Below are 21,425 nucleotides of genomic sequence, written 5' to 3'. Positions count from 1 at the left end.
AGTATATGGCTATCTGGTACCCATGGGCTTTTTATTATCTTAGTGAAATATGAAGGGCGGGGTGCACCTTTCCAGTTCCTCCCTTCCTCTTTCCCTTTCTTTTCATTTGTTTTCTCTTATCTTATTTCTGCTTTTACTCTTTGCTGTTTGTATGTACTCCAGCTGTTCTTTTAGTTTGTTATATTGGTAGACCTAGGTTCCCAGTAGGTTACTATACCTGTAATTATATTCATAGATGGTAACCACCTTACACGTGTGTATGTGTGTGTGTATATACATATATATATATATATATATATATATATATATATATATATATATATATATATATATATATATATATATGGAATCCTTTACTTCATGTTCACAGCTGACCCTCTTTTTCACACATTGTGTGTTCCTGTAACATTAACTGCTGTGCTTTTAAAAAAACACATTGAGCAAGAAACAAAATGATTTAGTGATGTATGAATAAATACAGAACCTTATTAGTGTGTTTTTTTTAAATCTGAGTTCAACTTTAGGTAATACCTTAGTCAAAATAAAATCTTTGCAATCAGACTTTGCTTTCAGACACTACTCAATGTTATACACGAATTGCATTATCAGTTTCTGAGTTTACCTGAATTTCAGCCTTTCAAATATGAACCATCATGTTCCCTGATTCTAGCACCACTCGCTCTCTGAGCACACTGCAAAGAACCACGCAATGTGTTCATTCATACTCACTAAATAGACCCCACCCATTCATATTAAGATACTGAATGTATTAGTGGAAAAGAATAGCTGAATCAGTAATGTCCTAGATACCAAAAGAAGATCACCTCATCTACCCTCTGTGCTCCATTGTGCTTTAATACTTAATAACTAACATTAACATGCACAGGTTATTAGCAGCCTGGGTACAGTAGCGTCTAACAATATGGGATGTACTTATGATTGGAATAACCCCTTTCACTCCTATTAGACACCAAGGATCCTTTACTGATTTAAATGAGTCTAGAGGGGACCAAGGAAACAGATTCAGGTTTCCGGGGCTCTCTTGGTTATTGTAAAGTAGGATATGTTGGCCGCTGTTACAAAGCTAAAGAAATAAATTATTCCCTAACTACAAACCTACAGTTAAATACTGCTAGCTGTGCATTCTGTAGAAACTTAGCATTCAGCCTCTTCACTTAGGAAAATAGAAGCCAACAGTTACAGGTGTCAGGAGAGGTCAGGATAGCATGCTGGATTTTATGAAACAAAAGAAAAATATGCAACTGTCACCTATTCATAGAAGATACTTGCTTCTTTAAAGCACACCTGTCACCACACACTCCATATTTAATTAAGCTTATATTGTGTAGAATATAAAGCACAGAATTCCAGCTTACCGCAGTCGCCAATGTTACAAAAATTCTCCCACTGTTCCTCCAGAATAGTCAAAGATGCATTTAGCTCATTTTGACTTTCTAATCAAAGTGGAAGTATTCCTCAATGCTTGCCTACCTCTATCCCCTTTCTGTCACGTTGCTCAGGTCTATTCCGCATAATACGCCAAAGAAGAATTAACTCTCATCAGACCTAAGGTCAGCCCAATGCAAACATACAGTAGGAGAGGCAAGGACACTGAAAGTGCATAGGATTCCAACATTGGAGTGAAATTCTGAGCAACTCTTCATGTACTGGTGGTATTATGGTGATCGTTTATGAACCAGCGATAAATGATCTCTGCTCAGTTCTCCAGCATTCTCGGAGAACACAGTTCTCCTGTGAATGCCTTTTATGAAGAAGTTCTCTGAACGAAGGGAGAACGGTCTCCAAACGCTGGAGAAAGGTATACAATTGGTGGAAAATGGCTGATTTTACTATAATCTCGCGAGATTACAGTAAAAGATCAGTTTACTAAACAGAGGTAAATTATTGCTGCTTAGTTTGCGGTCCCTCCGATTCTCCAGCTCTGGGCTGGAGAATCTGGAGGGAGAACACAGATCTCCAGTGAAGAGCTGAACAGTTCTCCACTGATCTCCTGAGTGTCATAAACTGTGAATGACCAGAGAATAGCTGCGATCCTCTGAATCGCAGCTATTCTCTGTGTCATAAATGGATACCTATATGTCCAACCAGGGACCTATTCTTAGTACTGGGACAGGGTTTCATACTATTATGTGTCTTGGTAGACCTATGCACGCAATAAGTAAAGATTGCTTCTGCCACTTTAGATTGTAGGCCCAGGTTGTGCATAGGTCCTCGTCTTCTCTACAAGTAAGCAATAAAGTGGAACTAATGTTCGCAATACTTTCCTTTTCTCCAAAGGTATGATACCCATGAGATCCCTCACCAGAGATGGCACCTCACCAGCTTCTTCTGAGTGATGGACTGATGCCATCTTGCCGGTGTGGGATGATGCATGTGCAGGAGTTTAGATATCCTGACACACAGGCACAGTGATAGAATGTATACTGAGCTCCTCATACACAGATCAGTGTACAGTTTAAAGAAGACTTTGAGCAAGCATTACATGTCTCTTCCACAGTAAACAGTCTGCCTGGCCACGTCCAGCTGGCAAATTCCCGAACCTTAATGGTAAAATAGGGGTTCCTGAATTTGATAGTTAAATGGCTGGAGGATGGACTTTTGTCAGCAGAGGAGACACTTAATTCAAATGCGTAGGGACATGGATGCCCCATGTACAGCCTGGGCCTAGGATCCAAGGGGACTACACACACACACACCAGAATAAGGTTGAAGACTAACTCAAGTACTTGCAGGAACCACAAGGAGACTATAATTTTGTGCTGTTGTTAAATTATGAACATTTTACATGAGGGAATGTTCAGTCATATATTGAGATGGGCCATTTGTACACTTGCAATGTAGTTGTAGATTCTTTGCTCAATGGTGAATAATGCAAGATATATTCAGCTTGCTTCTCCCCAAATATTTATATTTTTGCCATATCAGGTAATCACAGATTAACCCCCCATTACCCACCACCAAAAACATTGTTTATGGTTTTGACCCGATGTCTCCTTCATGTACATACTTCACTATGTAGAATCCCCTTTCCTTCCTAAATTGTTGTTATTTCATAATTTCTTACTTTAATTTGGGACTATGGCAATCAATAAAATACAGAGCTGAAATATAGACTGTACATATACAGTACTGTGCAAAAGTTTTAGGCAGGTGTGAAGAAATGCTGTAAAGTAAAAATGCTTTCAAAATAAGTGTTTTAATTGCTTATTTTTATCAATTTGCAAAATACAAAGTAAGCGGACAAAAGAAAAATCTAATTCAATCAATATTTAGTGTGACTACCCTTTGCCTTCAGACCAGCATCAATTCCTACACTTGCACACTTTGTACACTTGCACATAATCAGATAATTTGCAGCATTACAGTCAGGTGTATGATTTACCAATTAGACTAAGCAGGTGCTAATGATCATCAATTTCATATGAAGGTTGAAACACATCCATTAACTATAATAAAAACAAGTGTGTAGAGTGTGGAGGATTAAAACTGGGTGATGAACAATCAAACTCTGCTGGTGAGGATGAAGACTGTTTCATCTCACAGGTCATACACCACAGCAACAAGAAACAAGGTAGTTATACTGCATCCACAAGGTCTCTACCGTTTTAATGTAATTTCAAACATAATTTTCAATATTTTTAAATCTGCAGCTTTCATTAAAACAATATCTGCTGATCCTGCCATGTTTAGATGCTTCCTATTATAGGAAGACAGTGCTTTGACCTTGTCTTCCAATAGTTCTCCTGCATTGTCGCCTTGTCACACATTCTCTTTGAACAAGCAGCCATGCCAATGCACATTGCCCAGCCATACTCCATTAAAGTGTTACTAAACCCAGGACCCTGCATTCACTATATCTGGTCTCCCACAGTACACACTACATGGAAATGCAATTATTTTAGTAAATATAAACTACTAAATACCTTTTCTCATCAGCAGTTATAGCAGTCATGTGAGTTCTATCAGTGTCCAGCAGAGCACTGGTTAAAACTTGTAGGAGGAGTTTTCATTCTGCACTAGGAAGATGCAGAACCCCTGACCTTTGTCAGGACAGTGCCGATTGGCCCTGTGCTGATCACATGCACTCTCCCAAGAGAAAAAAAAAACCTCTCTAGCAATAAACACCAAAGTGAGCATGTGCAAATTGACTACACAAGATATGTCTTATTAGGAGATAAGAGGAGGACACTGGAAGAATGGGAGGATCAGAGAAGTCAGGATCAAACAGCGTTTTTACACAATACAGAGGATTAACGCTTTAGGTTCCGCAGTGAGTATAACAAGCATGCTTTAATGCATATACAGACTGATTTTACTGTTGTGGGTTTACTAACACTTTAATGTCACCATTGGGAAACCTGCACTAAGGGACCTTATGCAGTCACCACTAGAATGCATGCATGTATACAGTAAGTGGTTTCAAAGAGGCTGCAGAAAGTTAGCAGGACTAAGATGCCACAAATGACGAGAAATAAAGATGGAAACAGTAATTTATTAACAAAACAGGATTTGGCATGTATTTACGATATACAATACTTAAAGCAGAGTTTCAGACATTTTTGTGTTTATTAAAAGTCATCAGCTGCAAAAACTGTAGCTGCTGACTTTTAATAAACACACACTCACCTGTCCCATGGTCCTGCAATGTGCTGACCCGTGCCATTCCTTCTCTCCTCCGCCTCTCCCCGGCACCAACATCTTAACTGTGGGCACCAGGCTGTGATAGCTTGCGGCTTCACAGCCGGGTGCCAATTGCGCATGCGTGAGTCACGCTGCACATCTTGATTGGTCCCAGGAGACTGCGGGAGGAAGGAGGGGGCCAAACTTCCGGCTCACTTTGCCACGGCAAACTGAGCCAGAAGTGGGAGCAGGTACCTGTTAAAACCAGGTATCTGCTCCCCCCCCCAAAAGGTGACAAATATGGCAGTGGGGGGGAGGTGAAAAAGCAGAACTTCCACTTTTGGGTGGAAGTCCGCTTTAAGCAAACTAAATGTCTTTAGTGGCAGGTTTTAGGTGGACAGGTGAGAACAGGAGCTGCAAAGCTCAACCAGGAAATAAGTGTGTGGATATACTGCCTAGCAGGGGTATCTGAATCTCTAGAATGACATAAGACAATTATTTATTTATTACAGGTACTTATATAGCACTGTCAATTTACACAGTGCTTTACATACAGTATCTCGCAGAAGTGAATACTCCCCTCACATTTTTGTAAATATTTTATTCTATCTTTTCATGTGACAACACTGAAGAAATGACACTTTGCTACAATGTAAAGTAGTGAGTGTACAGCTTGTATAACAGTGTAAACTTGCTGTCCCCTCAAAATAACTCAACACACAGCCATTCATGTCTAAACCGCTGGCAACAAAAGTGAGTACACCCCTAAGTGAAAATGTCTAAATTGCGCCCAATTAGCCATTTTCCCTCCCCGATGTCATGTGATTCATTAGTGTTACAAGGTCTCAGGTGTGAATGGGCAGCAGGTGTGTTAAATTTGGTGTTATCCCTCTCACCCTCTCATGCTGATCACTGGAAGTTCAACATGGCACCTCATGGCAATGAACTCTCTGAGGATCTGAAAAAAAGAATTGTTGCTCTACATAAAGATGGCCTAGGCTATAAGAAGATTGTCAAGACCCTGAAAATGAGCTGCAGCACAGAGTCCAAGACCATACAGCGCTTTAACAGGATAGGTTCCACTCAGAACAGTCCTCACCATGGTCGACCAAAGAAGATGAGTGCACATGCTTAGCGTCATATCCAGAGGTTGTATTTGGGAAATAGATGTATGAGTGCTGCCAGCATTGCAGAGGTTGAAGGGGTGGGGGTCAGCTTGTCAGTACTCAGACCATACGCTTCACACTGCATCAAATTGGTCTGCATGGCTGTCGTCCCAGAAGGAAGCCTCTTCTAAAGATGATGCACAAGAAAGCCCGCAAACGGTTTGCTGAAGACAGGCAGACTAAAGACATTACTGGATTACTGGAACCACATCCTGTGGTCTGAGGAGACCAAGATAAACTTATTTGGTTCAGATGGTGTTAAGCGTTTGTGGCGGAAACCAGGTGGGGAGTACAAATACAAGTGTGTCTTGCCTACAGTCAAGCATGGCGGTGGGAGTGTCATGGTCTGGGGCTGCATGAGTGCTGCCGGCACTGGGGAGTTACAGTTCATTGAGGGAACCATGAATGCCAACATGTACTGTGACATACTGAAGCAGAGCATGATCCCCTCCCTTCGGAGACTGGGCCGCAGGGCAGTATTCCAACATAACGACCTCAAACACACCTCCAAGATGACCACTGCCTTGCTAAAGAAGCTGAGGGTAAAGGTGATGGACTGGCCAAGCATGTCTCTAGACCTAAACCCTATTGAACATCTGTGGGGCATCCTCAAATGGAAGGTGGAGGAGCGCAAGGTCTCTAACATCCACCAGCTCCGTGATGTCATGGAGGAGTGGAAGTGGAATCCAGTGGCAACCTGTGAAGCTCTGCTGAACTCCATGGCAAGAGGGTTAATGCAGTGCTGGAAAATAATGGTGGCCACACAAAATATTGACACTTTGGGTCCAATTTGCATGTTTTCACTTAGGGGTGTACTCACTTTTGTTGCCAGCTGTTTAGACATTATGGCTGTGTGTTCAGTTATTTTGAGGGGAGAGAAAATTTACACTGTTATACAAGCTGTACACTCACTACTTTATATTGTAGCAAAGTGTCATTTCTTCAGTGTTGAAAAGATAGAATAAAATATTTACAAAAATGTGAGGAGTGTGCTCATTTCTGTGAGATACTGTATATATTGAACATTCACATCAGTCTCTAACCCTCAGGGGATGTACAATCTAAGGTCCCTAATTTACATTCATACACATACTAGGACCAACATAGACATGATTAACCTACCAGCATGTCTTTGGAGTGTGGGAGGAAACCAAAGTACCTGGAGGAAACTCACACAAGCACAGGGAGAACATGCAAACTCCAGGCAGGTAGTGCCATGTTTGGGATTGAACCAATGATCCTAGTACTGCCAGGGGGGAGTGCTAACCATTTAGCCACTGTGCTGCCCATAAGTAAAAAACTCTTTGACAGGTTAGACAGCTCAGATTAATTGCAGCTAAGTATTTAGTGGCTTTCCTAAAGTTCCACTTTACATTAATGCATAGGCAATTTCTTTTCAGGAGAGAAACATTATTAGAAAAACACGGCGGTATCACTTGTGCCATTTTATCGTTCTAGTTCCATGAGATAATCTTTATTGGCGATGCTAACACTTCAAATTACAGATCACTAGTTCCCTGCTGGATTTCAAGTGGCAGAGCAGGTTATGAAAAAATATGACAAAGTGTGGTTTTAGCAGAATAATAATTGCTTTGCCTGGCTGTGCTCTCAGAAAGGAAGTGATAATAAGGGCTTTTAGCCACCTAAAATTGTGATTTTTATGCATGATGGAGCCTTTCCTCCTGTCGCCTGCTTGAAAGGTTTAATCCAGGCTATGAACGTCTCTTATTTGTAATAATATTCAGAGTTTTGAATGCGGAAGTGAAATAATAGCGTTGATAATGTACTGATGCATTTGATGTTTACAGGGGAGCAGATTGCGCGTGTATGTCAAGCGTGCTTACGCTATGATGACTGAGTAGTATTACATGCGTCGTTACAGTGTCCTGTTGTAAATCACTCAACGCTGCAGGCAGTTATTCCAGCATACCAAGGCTTGATAATGATACATGAACAATATCCATAGCCCCGGGTCAATTAGTATGGATACTGATTGCTCATGTACTATGAATTGTTGTTTTGCATTAATTATAGATATGGATGTGTCTGTCAGTAGCATCTGATAGCACACTGTATGGAGCTGCAGTCTCCCATAAAAATATGATGTCTAAAGCAACTCTTACCCTAGGCATTTGCGAGTGTCAGCTCTTAAAGCAGGTTTCTACTTTGCTTATGGATCCAATCCCACCTAGAACTTTTAAATGGTAAAAAATATAAGGGTGCCCATAGCTTGAGAATCCAGGTTTTCATGATTCCACTTACCATTAAAAGCATCTCCTTGCCTCAATCTGCTAGGAAGTGGAAACACAATATTTTGTAACTCAGATGTGATCTTTAACCTCTTCATGCCTACAGTACACATATATACAGCCTCACTGGACTGGGATTTCTTTTTGAGGGGTTGCATATATGCATATCTGTCTTTGTGCTGGGAGCTCGTCGCACAGAGACTGGGGTCTCACCAGGAGCCGTGGGTCCTGTACTAATGATCAAGACCCGAAACTCCTGGTTCCAGGTCACCTGAACGCTGTGATAGCCTCTGATTGGCTATCACAGTGATCAGTCACTGTGAAGTCCCCTGTATTTCTCTCTCTCTGAATGGAGAGGAAAGAAACATTGTAACTCTCTCTGGTTGCAGAGAGAGATAAATAAGCAACTGTGTGTAAAAATAAATACATAAATATATAAAAAATAAAGAAAAAATACTTAGATCAAGGTTTGATCTAGGTCAGTACCAGGATTAGTTTTTGGGTCAAGTAAGGGTCAAAGGTCCGAGTCAAGGGTCATTGTCAGTATATTTTTGGACAGAATTATTTTTAAGTTAGCGTGTTTTAGGTAGGGTTGCCACCTCATCCCTTTAAACCTGAACACACAATAATTACACAGTTTCTGAGGCTAATTTAATGCAGATAAGGCACTAAGTGAGTTAAAGAAGAAGTTCACCTTTGGGAACACGTTACATGTTCTACCCATTTTTAGGGTGGAACATGTATGTTCCCAATGCTGGAAGAAAAGCAGGTTGTAGGGTGCATCTGCCTCAGAGACCTTCAGGCATGGAGGATGATAGTTGGAAGAAGGCACTAGAGCAGCACTTCCAAGAGTTGAAGCAGACTCTAAATGTGAACAAGAAGGAACCAAGAAGGCACTTCTAAGTGCAGTATTTCCAATTGTTTAATAAAAGTAATGGTTAAAACCACTTAAAAGAAAGATGTAAGGCTCAAGCATGTAAATGGCATCAGCGCAGGGCTCCTGTCACTATGTTCTGGATCTCGCTGTGCCGACCAGCAGCTGCTGCAGGGGGAGCTCAGGTAGCAGTGTCAAGATGGCCCCACTCTTCCTCGACCGCCATGGAATGCACGCCGTCCATGTGGAATACTCAGCCCGGAAGTGACATCAATAGTGGGCGGTGACGAGTTTCAGAGCATGTGCAGATCGCTCCTTCATCAAGACCGTGACCCACGGTGAACAGAGCCAAGTTAAATAGTGGGAGAGGGTGGGGGCGAGGCAGTGCCAAGGGGGAGTGGTCACAACCATACATGTCAACCATAGTAAAGCCACGCAGAGATCGTGGAATGGAACAATGATGCCAGGATCCCTGCTTAATGAATGAATAATGTGAATAGGATACCAATTTCCCCCTCTTTAGCTTCCAGATTTCAGACATTTGATCAGTATACTAATATAACACTGGGGGGTCTTTCTCTGTCCATGTACATCATTGACACGTGTGAAATCTATAGTTAAGAGTAATCATTTTTACAGATATTGTCTATATGTGATTTTTCTCTGCTGATTATCTCTCCATTTGCTTTGTATGCCATTTCCTAAATGATATTCAGGCACGAAGCTTAAACATATGGTTTGAAATGATTTATTGCTCCCAGTATGTAACGGCTCTGTTTGAGTCCTATTTTGATCCCAGTATTTTACCGCTATTTACTTCTGCTGACACTGACATTTTAATTTTAATTCTAATTGTAATTTATAGTTCTTGGTATCCTATTCATATTAGCCATTCATTAAGCAAGGATCCTGTCACCGTTGTTCCGTCCCACGATCTCTGCTTGGCTTTACTATGGTTGACATGTTTGGGTGTGACCACTCCCCCTTGGCACCGCCTCACCTCTGCCCTTTCCCTCTATTTAACTTGGCTCTGTTCACTATGGGTCATGGTCTTGAAGGAGCAATCTGCTCATGCTCTGAACTGCACCACACACTTTTAACGTCACTTCTGGGCCATGGGTTCCACGCGGACAGTGTGCGTTCCATGGCGGTTCAGGAAGATCGGTGACCATCTTGACACTGTTACCTGAGCTCCCTCTGCAGCAGCTAGTTGGCACAGCAAGATCCAGAACATAGTGACAGAAGCCCTGCACTGACGCCATTTACATGCACGAGCCTTACATCTTTCTTGTAAGTGGTTTTAACCATTACTTTTAATAAGCTTTTAGAAATACTACATTTAGAAGTGCCTTCTTGCTTCCTTCATGTTCTCAATGCTGCAGCTGCTGCCTGATACCCCCCCCTCCCCGTGACAGAAGTACGGGGACAAGCTCCCCTTACTAGCTGTTGGCTATTAAAAACAGCATGGCTGTGCAGAGCTCCACCCACACGGCCACATCATTCATTCACAGAGTTCTGTGAATGAATGAACTACAAGTCCCAACAGCCTTAGCGGCTGTCGGCTTGTAGTTCCCAATGAACTATCACGGCACTGTGGAGTACCGTGGTAGTTCATTGATTCTCGCTGTCAGTATATCTGCTTTCCTGTACATCCCGTATGGACAAGCAGCTATACTGACAGATCTGCAGGAGACCTGCATGGCACCAGCAATCTGCTGATCACTGGTGCAATGCTTTTCAGGCTCCTACAACAAAAAATAAGTAATGCACATTTTTTTTGCCCACAAAAATTTTTTGTCAAAAGGTGAATTTATCCTTTAAATCACCACGTTAATCAACCACAGAACCTGTGTAATTATTATGTGTTTGGGTTTAAAGGGATGAGGGGGCAACCCTAGTTTAGGTAGCATATTAAAAAAAGCAAAATGTCTGCAATATTGTTTCTAGGCTGTACTACGGGTACAAACAACAAATAACATACACATATGTGGTTTTACTGCCATCATAGGGAAAAGGAGAATTTATTTTGGGTTGTTCTTTGGTGGTAGGTTATAGTAGTAACAAGAAATATGCAGCTAAATCTAAAAAATTGTTTTTTTTTTACTATTTTGGCACAGATTTCCTTTGATAATAGAAAAAAAAATCAAGAGATTCCATTACCATTTACCAACACATGAAAGCCCAATTTGTCCTGAAAAAAAACAAGCTATAATCCACCTGGATGCACAAAGTAGTTGTGATGATATGCATGGTTTTACTAACACATGTCAACATTGCAGAATTGTGCTTAGGCATTAACGATTGTTTTACTCTTAGGTGCGAAAGGATTAATATTAGCCATACAAAATCTAACATTGGCAAGCAGTGCAACCAGCTTAAATTCTAATCCGAAAAAAAAATGTAATAGATTGCAGATTACAATTCCTTAGATTCAATGACTGTATTAGTTTTCTTTCTCCTATATTTTTACCTGGTGATCCTGCAAATAACACACTCCCGGTCCTATGGCACTACGTGCATTCATGATATCTATAGAGAGAGCCAGGATTGTCACCCAGATTAGATCTAAAAAGAGTCGTCCTTTTTTCATCTCTGTGTCAGTTACAATGGGGGAGAATTAGTAAATTACACAAGGAAGATAATAGTGTTTGTACTTTCAGTTGAGCTCACAGGAAGTGATAAGAAGCATTTTTGGGAAAACCAACTTGGTTCTGTAGGTGTGGAAAATGTTCTTAATCTAAAGAAATAAAACAAATGCAGCCATCACATGTAAGGATTGGCAAACTGCAAAATTATATTTTTGTTATTGGATTTGGGTTTAGATATCCTTTAAAGCAGAATTAAACCCAGAAGCAAACACTTATTATTTTGCAACTTACCATGTGATGGCTGCATTCACTTCCTTTTTGGGCTTTCCTTCTTCTATTTTCATCTGGTGATCCAGCCAGTAAGTCTGATGTTTTTCAAAAGCACAAGCTCACCAGCAGAATGTACCAGTTTATATGGATGAGACAGCACAGTGGCTAAATGGTTAGCACTTCCACTTGGCAGCACTAGGGTCATTGGTTCGCATCCCACCAACAGCACCTCCTGTCTAGAGTTTGCATGTTCTCCCTCTGCCTGCATGGGTTTCCTCCAGGTACTCTGGCTTCCTTCCACACTCCAAAGATATGATGGTAGGTTAACTGGATCCTGGCCCTAGTTTGTGTATGAATGTAGGTTAGGGACTTTAGATTGTACGCCCCTTGAGGGTTAGGGACTGATGTGAATGTACAATATAAAGTCAGGTCCATAAATATTGGGACATTGACACAATTCTAACATTTTTGGCTCTATACACCACCACATTTGAAATGAAATGAACAAGATGTGCTTTAACTGCAGACTGACAGCTTTAATTTGAGGGTATTTACATCCAAATCAGGTGAACGGTGTAGGAATTACAACAGTTTGCATATGTGCCTCCCACTTGTTAAGGGACCAAAAGTAATGGGACAGAATAATAATCATAAATCAAACTTTCACTTTTTAATACTTGTTTGCAAATCCTTTGCAGTCAATTACAGCCTGAAGTCTGGAACGCATAGACATCACCAGACGCTGGGTTTCAACCCTGGTGATGCTCTGCCAGGCCTCTACTGCAACTGTCTTCAGTTCCTGCTTGTTCTTGGGGCATTTTCCCTTCAGTTTTGTCTTCAGCAAGTGAAATGCATGCTCAATCAGATTCAGGTCAGGTGATTGACTTGGCCATTGCATAACATTCTACTTCTTTCCCTTAAAAAACTCTTTGGTTGCTTTTGCAGTATGCTTTGGGTCATTGTCCATCTGCACTGTGAAGCGGCGTCCAATGAATTCTGAAGCATTTGGCTGAATATGAGCAGATAATATTGCCCAAAACACTTCAGAATTCATCCTACTGCTTTTGTCAGCAGTCACATCATCAATAAATACAAGGGAACCAGTTCCATTGGCAGCCATACATGCCCACGCCATGACACTACCACCACCATGCTTCACTGATGAGGTGGTATGCTTAGGATCATGAGCAGTTCCTTTCCTTCTCCATACTCTTCTCTTCCCATCACTCTGGTACAAGTTGATCTCGGTCTCATCTGTCCATAGGATGTTGTTCCAGAACTGTGAAGGCTTTTTTAGATGTCGTTTGGCAAACTCTAATCTGGCCTTCCTGTTTTTGAGGCTCACCGATGGTTTACATCTTGTGGTGAACCCTCTGTATTCACTCTGGTGAAGTCTTCTCTTGATTGGTGACTTTGACACACATACACCTACCTCCTGGAGAGTATTCTTGATCTGGCCAACTGTTGTGAAGGGTGTTTTCTTCACCAGGGAAAGAATTCTTCGGTCATCCACCACAGTTGTTTTCCGTGGTCTTCCGGGTCTTTTGGTGTTGCTGAGCTCACCGCTGCGTTCCTTCTTTTTAAGAATGTTTCAAACAGTTGTTTTGGCTACGCCTAATGTTTTTGCTATCTCTCTGTTGGGTTTGTTTTGTTTTTTCAGCCTAATGATGACTTGCTTCACTGATAGTGACAGCTCTTTGGATATCATCTTGAGAGTTGACAGCAACAGATTCCAAATGCAAATAGCACACTTGAAATGAACTCTGGACCTTTTATCTGCTCATTGTAATTGGGATAATGAGGGAATAACACACACCTGGCCATGGAACAGCTGAGAAGCCAATTGTCCCATTACTTTTGGTCCCTTAACAAGTGGGAGGCACATATGCAAACTGTTGTAATTCCTACACCATTCACCTGATTTGGATGTAAATACCCTCAAATTAAAGCTGACAGTCTGCAGTTAAAGCACATCTTGTTTGTTTAATTTCAAATCCATTGTGGTGGTGTATAGAGCCAAAAATGTTAGAATTGTGTTGATGTCCCAATATTTATGGACCTGACTGTATATGTAAAGCACTGTGTAAATTGACAGCACTATATAAGTACCTGAAATAATAAATAAACCATTTAACACTAGCAGGATATATAAAATGATCAGCGTTTATTCATACAAAATCTGTTTGCTGTAACTTGTTATAAAGTGTGAGTTGGAGTTTGGCCTCAATTTGTTAGTTTATATAAATCTGCTAATACATTTGCCACTCCCCTCCCAACCAAACTGACAATGCTACTATCTGCTTTACCTCCTGTGCTCATTCATCCAGAGTGGTATCTCACTAATATAAGAGGTGTGCTCCTGGCCATTTCACAGGTGAAAAGAAGGGAAAAAGCCAAAGAAAAGAAAACAAATTCAGCCATCACATCCAATGATTGGTAAGCTCCAATATAATACTTTTTATTTGGTTTTGGGTTTAATATCGCTTTAAGAATCTCTTGTGACTATCAGGCTTTGAAGTGATAACAAGCACAGAAATCAGCAGCACTTGTTCTAAAAAGGTATCTTCGAATGAGCTGGAAAACCTCTTAGCAACAGATAGCTAATGATATCCTTTTCTACGGCAAAGAGGCTTATTCTAATGTATGGTTGCAACATCCATTGGTTGAATTGGGAAAATTGCTGCAAGTCTCAGCAGAAAGTGAGTCATTTGAGGACAGGAAGATAACTCACCTCCTGTCACTCTCAGTGAGACATCTGGCTGCCTAACAGGCTGGTAATCAATCACTGTGCTGGCTGGGTATGACTTTTATAGCTTCAGAATGTCTTATCCTTCCAGAAGGAGAAGGTCACATGGGGCACCACTGACCAAAATCGAGTAGGGTTGGCTCTAAGGCTATGGAAAACAATAACAAATCGGTTTATGGTCATCCTATTCTTTTAAAACCTTCTAATAGCTTAATTCAGTTAACATGATACACTGAATAATAATAATGATAATAATACTATTATGATATGGGTTATTCTTTTACAAACAACAGGGTAAAACGAAGGGTGGAGTTTGAAAGAAGAATTACTATGAGCTGAATTTTGGAGAGATTGAGCTTGAGAAAGTGGTGCGGCATTCATATTGATAAGTTAGAAAATTAGTGATGTACAAGCAAATGGGGTGAGCGGAATAGTAGAGAAATAGATTGAGTTGTCATCAAGAATAGAGATAGTATAGGAAGATGTGAGAGACCCAGGGAGAAGGTATAGATAGAGAATAGAGAATGTCCAAGGACAGCACTTTGGTTGACCCCTATAAATAGAGGAAGAGAAAGGAGGAGGTGGAGTTATAGGTGACACACAAGGTGTAGTGAGATAGGTAGGAAGAGAACAAGCAAATGGCAAAGAGTAAGTGGTCAACTGTATCAAAAGCTGCAGAATTACACCAATTACATTTAATCATTCTTTAAATGTGCGCAAAAGCGCACATTTCTATGTGCATTCATGGAACACATGAAAAATATGTGGTGCGCTTGCATTTTACATCCCAAACTTGGCCAGTTGCGCATTTTCACTCAAAGGGGTGTAGGAGCTTCTTTGGCGCATTTATTGTGTTTAGGGCAGTCCATTCAAATTAATATGCAGCCCTATATATGCATGTAGTGTGAAAACATGAAAAAAGGCATGCAAAAGAAACACGTGTTCAAGTGACATGGAGATATGAATGGGACCTTAGAATATGAGTGCGGAGCAGTGGCCATTGGTTCTAGCAGTTAGTAAGTCGTTAGCAAGTTTTTGGAGGGCATTATCTGTGGAGTATTGCAGACAAGAGTCAGACTGAAAGGGATGAAGAAGGTGGTTGCCAGGGAGGTGGTAGGTCAGACCATTGTAGACTAGGCATTTTAGAGGTATGGAGATGAACAAAAGCAAGAAAATGGGTCTTAGGTTGGTCACATTGGTGGGGTTACAGAGAGGGGTTTTTATGTAAGGGGTTGACCAGTGCCTTTTTTTTTAGAGGTTTAAGATGCTGGTAGAGAGGGAGAGAGAAGGAAAATATGAGTTAATATCAGGGAACATGTGGTTAGTTGGGCCTCAGAAAAGAGTTCAGCAACTTGCTCTGTGGCAACAGGGTCAAAAGAAGAGAATTGGATGTGGTGGTAGACATGACATATTAGATATATGAATAGTGGAGATCTCAATACAAAGTGCTTCAATTTTGTTTTGTGGATGATGGCAGTGGATGATGAAGTAGAGAATTAAAGTGGTTCTAAAGGCAGAAGGTTTTTTTTACCTTGATGCATGCTATGCATTAAGGTAAAAAAAATTTATGCATCCAGCTTCACTCTTCCCCCCGCACAGCAACCCCAATACTTACCTGAGTGTTGTGCACAAGAACAGAGGTTCTCTCCTCTCTCCCTCCTCATTGGATCAGAGACAGCAGTGGGAACACCATTGGCTCCTGCTGAGGAGGGATTGGGAGGCAGGGCGGAGCCTTGCGTTTTGTGTCAACACAGAGTCGGCTAGGTAGCAAGGACACATGAGTGCCCCCAGAGTGACCGGCTTGCTATGGGGGCACTCAGCAGGGGTGAGAAGCCAGGAGCACCAGTGTGGGGACCAGAGAAGAGGAGAATAAGGACTGCTATGTGCAAAGCCATTGCACAGAGCAGGTAAGAATAATGTGTATGTTATTTTAAAAAAATACATTCGAATCACTTTAAAGGTAGAAAAAGTTGACTAGGACTGGATGAGAGGGTGTTAGTGAGAATGATGAAATATGATAATACTGGCTCAGATGTCATTGTAGCATGCCTTAAGTGCACTGTGAAAAGCCTTAAGGTATATCCAAACCAAAGCTCATTTCATATATATTCTCTTACTGCTAAATCCAGTAAGTTACATGCATGGACAAAGCTGCAGTTTGGGTGGTGCATTAACCAGACATCAAAAAAGTAACCAGAGAGATTTATCTAGGTGCAAAGACAAAGGCCAAAAAAGGGCTGTGCTCTTTCAGTCAGTTTAAACAGAAAGGTGACTTGGCTGACTGGAGTGTGCTTTTCAAGTTTCTCCCTAGGATTGTATATATCTTTATTCCTGATAATAACAACACTTTTTTTTGCATTGGCTAGAGCATAGAAAAGTTCCTATTTGGGAGAGTTCCAAAAGTAGACAGATATTCTATTTCTTTCCAGCTGTAGCCAAAGCTAAAAAGAAAAGGTGTTACTGCAGTTTGGATTTAATTACCATAAAATACATGTTGTCTGTTGTACATTATTACATTTAATGCATGTAATTATTTTGAAAATATATAACACTATATTAGTAGAATACTGTGGGGAATAGGTAGTCTAAAAAAACATGTATTCCCAGTGAAAAACATACTGAGGTCTCCTATTGTTTGCCTTTCCATGCCCAGCAGGTGACAGCTCCACTATAAATTCTTGAATATTCACTCCTCTGTTTCCTTTCACTCTGGAATAGTCACCAAGAATATGACAATTCAGATAAGTCAGGAAGGAAGCAAATAAGGAAGGAAACTCGAATAACATAGTAGCATTCCTCTACCATAACACAAGACAGAAAACATGAAATATAATGTTATGGGGGGGGGGGGCAGATGTTATTGGGGGGGACTTGCACTTTTAAAGAAAATTGCTTTTTATTTAATTATGCCACAGATTAAGCTGTTAATTTGTTTAACCAAACAACATGATAGTAATTACAGCAATAATGCCCAAATCGACAATAGACAGAAACACTAAATATGCATACGGTCATTAGAGACCATTAGTATAACCAGTAACAAGGGAATTCATAAGAACGATAGGCATAGCTATCAACAGTCCCAAGACAGCAACACTTGTCCATCTTTAAATGTCAGCAGAAAGTTTCTCTGTTGCATAGCTGCCCTAATTATCCACCATGTCACCATGATGGCTCTTTCTTGTCAAACTGTATTTACTTAATCTGTATCTGGTCTCCAGAAATCAATTGATATCAGATACATATCAAGAACTACAGTCACAGCAGCTCACGGGATGGCTATAGGACCTGCAGAGCTTAGTGCATCATATTTCCTTTGCTACCTCCCAGAAAAGTTTCATTCATAGTCAGGTGCAGGAAAGACCTGTGCGGCTGTATATTCTGGAGTTCACTAAGGTGGGTCCATTAGATATTTTACCTATTCTTGCATCATAACCAGGGGTATACAAGTGGGATGATGGCCATTATATTGCCACTGATTCAGTGGCTAGTAATGCATAGGGGTCCATTTATAAAGCAGCAGTAAAAGGCATCATTGATGAAAAGGTAAAATCATGATATCCATTTCCTTGAATCCTGTAACACATATTTGCCATGCCCTGTGAGTAGGCACTGCTGTGTCACACATTTCACAGAGCCTGCCTTCTGAACTACAAAGGTGCTGAGAGGAAGAATTTCAGGAGGTGGAGTCAGTACAGCAATCACTGCTTTCTGGCAGCAAAGTAACATGGGACATGTAGTCCTTAGTACCTGAAAGTAAACAGCAGAGGAGAAGATGCAAAACATGCAGGGAATCCAGGAAGTAGGGGAAAGAGATGGCTAGCAGACCGGCAGAACTCACAACATAAAAGAAAATGTTTCAAGTAAGCTTAGATTGGATTTTCAAAAATAACTATTGCTTGTATTGATATTACAAAGCTGATGTTATAAATTGAAAATGTATGCTGTACCATCTCCTCTTAAAAGTTAATGCAAATAAAAAAAAAGTATCATGAACAGTACTCAGTTAAGTTTTCTTCCAAAAACTAAACAATTTGGCTTGTAAAAAACAAGCATACAAAGAAACGAAGTAAAAATTTATCAGTAGTGCTTTAAAAGGATTCTAAAGGCTTATTGTTTTTAAGAAAAAAATAACAAACATGTCTATACTTATCTGCTGTGTGCAGGGATTTTGCACAGAGCAGCCTGGATCCTCCTTTTCTCGGGTTCCCCGCAGGCTCTCCTGGCTCCTCTCTCCTGTCGGATGCCCCCACAGCTAGCAGCTAGCTGTAAGGGCACCTGCTGCTCCATGTGTCCATTCACATCCGGAGCTGTGGCTCTGCCCCACCCCCTCTCTTCTCATTGGCTCACTGGCTGTGATTGACAGCAGTGGGAGCCAAGGGCTAGCTGAGACTCCAGTGCCCATCACTGGATCGAGAGGGGGCTTAAGTGAGTATTAGGGGGGCTGGGGTTGATGCTGCACACAGATGATTTTTAACTTTCATGCATAGAATGCATGAAAGTAAAAAACCTTGAGCATTTAGAACCACTTTAATTTCAACTATCGTAAATAAAACAGAGTAGTTAGTATTGTTTGTATTGTTGATATTACAATGCTGGTGTTATAAAATGAAAGTGTATGCTGTGACCATAGATTTCCTCTGCATCAGAGGAAGGGGCTCAGGTGGGTGGATATGTTCACTGGTTGTTAAGGTGATTGTGAAGCTTTTTTTTCTTCTATTAATAAAATAACAAACATGTTATACTTATCTGCTCTGTGCAATGGTTTTGCATAGAGCAGCCCTGATCCTTCTGTTCTCGGGTCCCCTGCTGGTGCTCCTGGCTCCACCCCCCCAGATGTCCCAGAGTGAGCCATGGGGGCACCCATGCATGCTTACTCCCGAGCTCGGCTCTGTGTATTCTTAAAATGCAGAATGGGGCTCAACCCTGCCCTCTGCTGCTCGTCACTGGCTCTGGTTGACTGCAGGGGAAGTGAATGGCTCATGCTGCTGTATCTGAGCCAATGAACAGCTAGAAAGCCAAGGAAGACTCGGTTCTCATGCACATTGCTGGATTTGAGATCGAGCTCACAGATTTATTTGCATGCTACTGCCTATACAACCACTTTAATGAAGAATATTGCACAGGACACCAGAATTTGGCTTTGGATTTTTTCTTCATCTCTCTTTTAGGTTATCCCCTAGACTTGGTTGTTAACTAAGCAGATTCCATCTGACATTTTTATAATATGCATTTGAAAATTTTATTTAGAAATAATCTGATTGCTGTTGGCAATCTCATCAATTTTGACTTTCCTGTGCTTATTTAGAATAATATCAATCTATGTTGTAAAAGCAGAAAAGATGTTTCAGGCTAGAATTGTGCACAGAGCAGCATAACATGTACTGTAGCTTTTACTTGATTCTAAAACTCCCAAACCCCAAAGTGAATACAAAGGAAGTGGATGTGATGGTTTGGACTTAAATTCTTAGCACACATAAATTACATCACTCTGCCTTTTTTTCTGCAACCACAATCTGATTCTAGGAAAGGAAATTATGTAGTTAAATCATGCTGAAGCCCACATCACTGCTCCAGACCCACTCCTCTGCTTTTTTTTAGGGGATAACAGTGTGCCTGCTCTAAGAAGCACATCTTCACTCGTCATTGAAGAAAATAGATGAATGAGAGATGCACTCCAATCTCTGCTTTTCTGGAATATTTTATTCAAACATCTAAAAAATATCTGCTTCCATGATCACTCCAAGAATCACTGCCTCCTTAATGCTTTTCACCATGAATGGCTTGATCACAAGGGTGATCACAAGGGTCCTTGTATTCAAGCCATTCCTGGTGAAATGTGTTAAGGAGGCAATGGTTCTTGGGTAGAGTGATCAAGGTTGCAGCTATTTTGTTGATGTTTGAATAAAACAATCTGGATAAGCAGAAATTAAAGTGCAGTTCTCATTCACCTACACTTACCGGCCACTTTATTAGGTACACCTGTTCAATTGCTTGGTAACACAAATTGCTAATCAGCCAATCACATGGTAGCAACTCAATGCATTTAGGAATCTAGACGTGGTGAAGATGAGCATCTGAATTGGGAAGATTTAACTGGGGATTTAAGTGACTTTGAATGTGGCGTGGCTGTTGGTGCCAGATGGACTGTCTGAATATTTCAAAAACTGCTGATGTACTAGGAATTTCACGTACAAACAACTCTAGGGTTTACGGAGAATGGTGCCAAAAAGAGAAAATATCCAGTGAGTGGCAGTTTTGTGGACAAAAATGCCTTGTTGATGTCAGTGGTCAGAGGAGAATGAGCAGACTGGTTTGTGATGATAGAAAGGCATGCTATCATGTCAATATGGACCAAAATGTCTGAGGAATGTTTTGAACACCTTGTTGAATCTATGCCACTAAGGATTAAGGCAGTTCTGAAGGTAAAAGGGGGTCCAACCCAGTACTAGCAAGGTGTACCTAATAAAGTAGGCGATGAGTGCATTTTCTTCAAAGGAAGTGATGTACTAAACTGTGAACTGAAGTACAGTGAAGTGAACTTAAGGTGATAGTAAAGTCATTTTTTTTAAAAACAAAAACAAACATGATACTTACCTGTGCTGTGCAATGGAATTGTACAGAGAGGCTCCTGGCTCTTCCTCTTCTCAGTGTGCAACCATAAGAAGCCTCTTCGTAATGTGGCACACCTGCAGGCTCAAACCCGATCCATGCTGCCTGCATCCATACAAAGAAATTGAGGGTGCCGCTTCAGGCTCTAGTAGGTCCTTATATGCTGACAACCAGGGAGAGTGCAGGCAGGGAAAGAGTTCTTCTCAGCTCCATAGAAGTCAATGAACAAGGAAAAGATGTCCCAGGAGCTGCACATCTCGCAAAACCCTCATGAAAGGA

General features: G+C 41.0%; 1 protein-coding gene across 20 annotated transcripts in view; it reads left to right on the top strand.

Moving 5' to 3' along the window:
- The window catches only part of MYT1L (myelin transcription factor 1 like), a 664,471-nt gene that overhangs the window by 252,559 nt on the left and 390,487 nt on the right, over window positions 1–21,425 (top strand). For 2 of the 20 annotated variants that reach the window (XM_089686729.1, XM_089686726.1), the window contains exon 2: window positions 14,116–14,224. The exons of the other annotated variants lie outside the window; for them this stretch is intronic. In XM_089686729.1, coding sequence (XP_089542855.1) covers window positions 14,218–14,224 — 7 coding nt within the window. In that variant the 5' untranslated portion in view covers window positions 14,116–14,217. The remainder of the gene's footprint in view (window positions 1–14,115; window positions 14,225–21,425) is intronic. 20 annotated transcript variants of the gene reach the window in all.

The sequence above is a fragment of the Staurois parvus genome, unplaced genomic scaffold (assembly GCF_062004578.1).
Source record: "Staurois parvus isolate SC_StPar_1 unplaced genomic scaffold, SC_StPar_1.0 ptg000409l, whole genome shotgun sequence".
Lineage (NCBI taxonomy): Eukaryota > Metazoa > Chordata > Amphibia > Anura > Ranidae > Staurois > Staurois parvus.
Note: the sequence above shows the minus strand (reverse complement) of the source record. Positions and strands in the feature narration are given on the sequence as shown.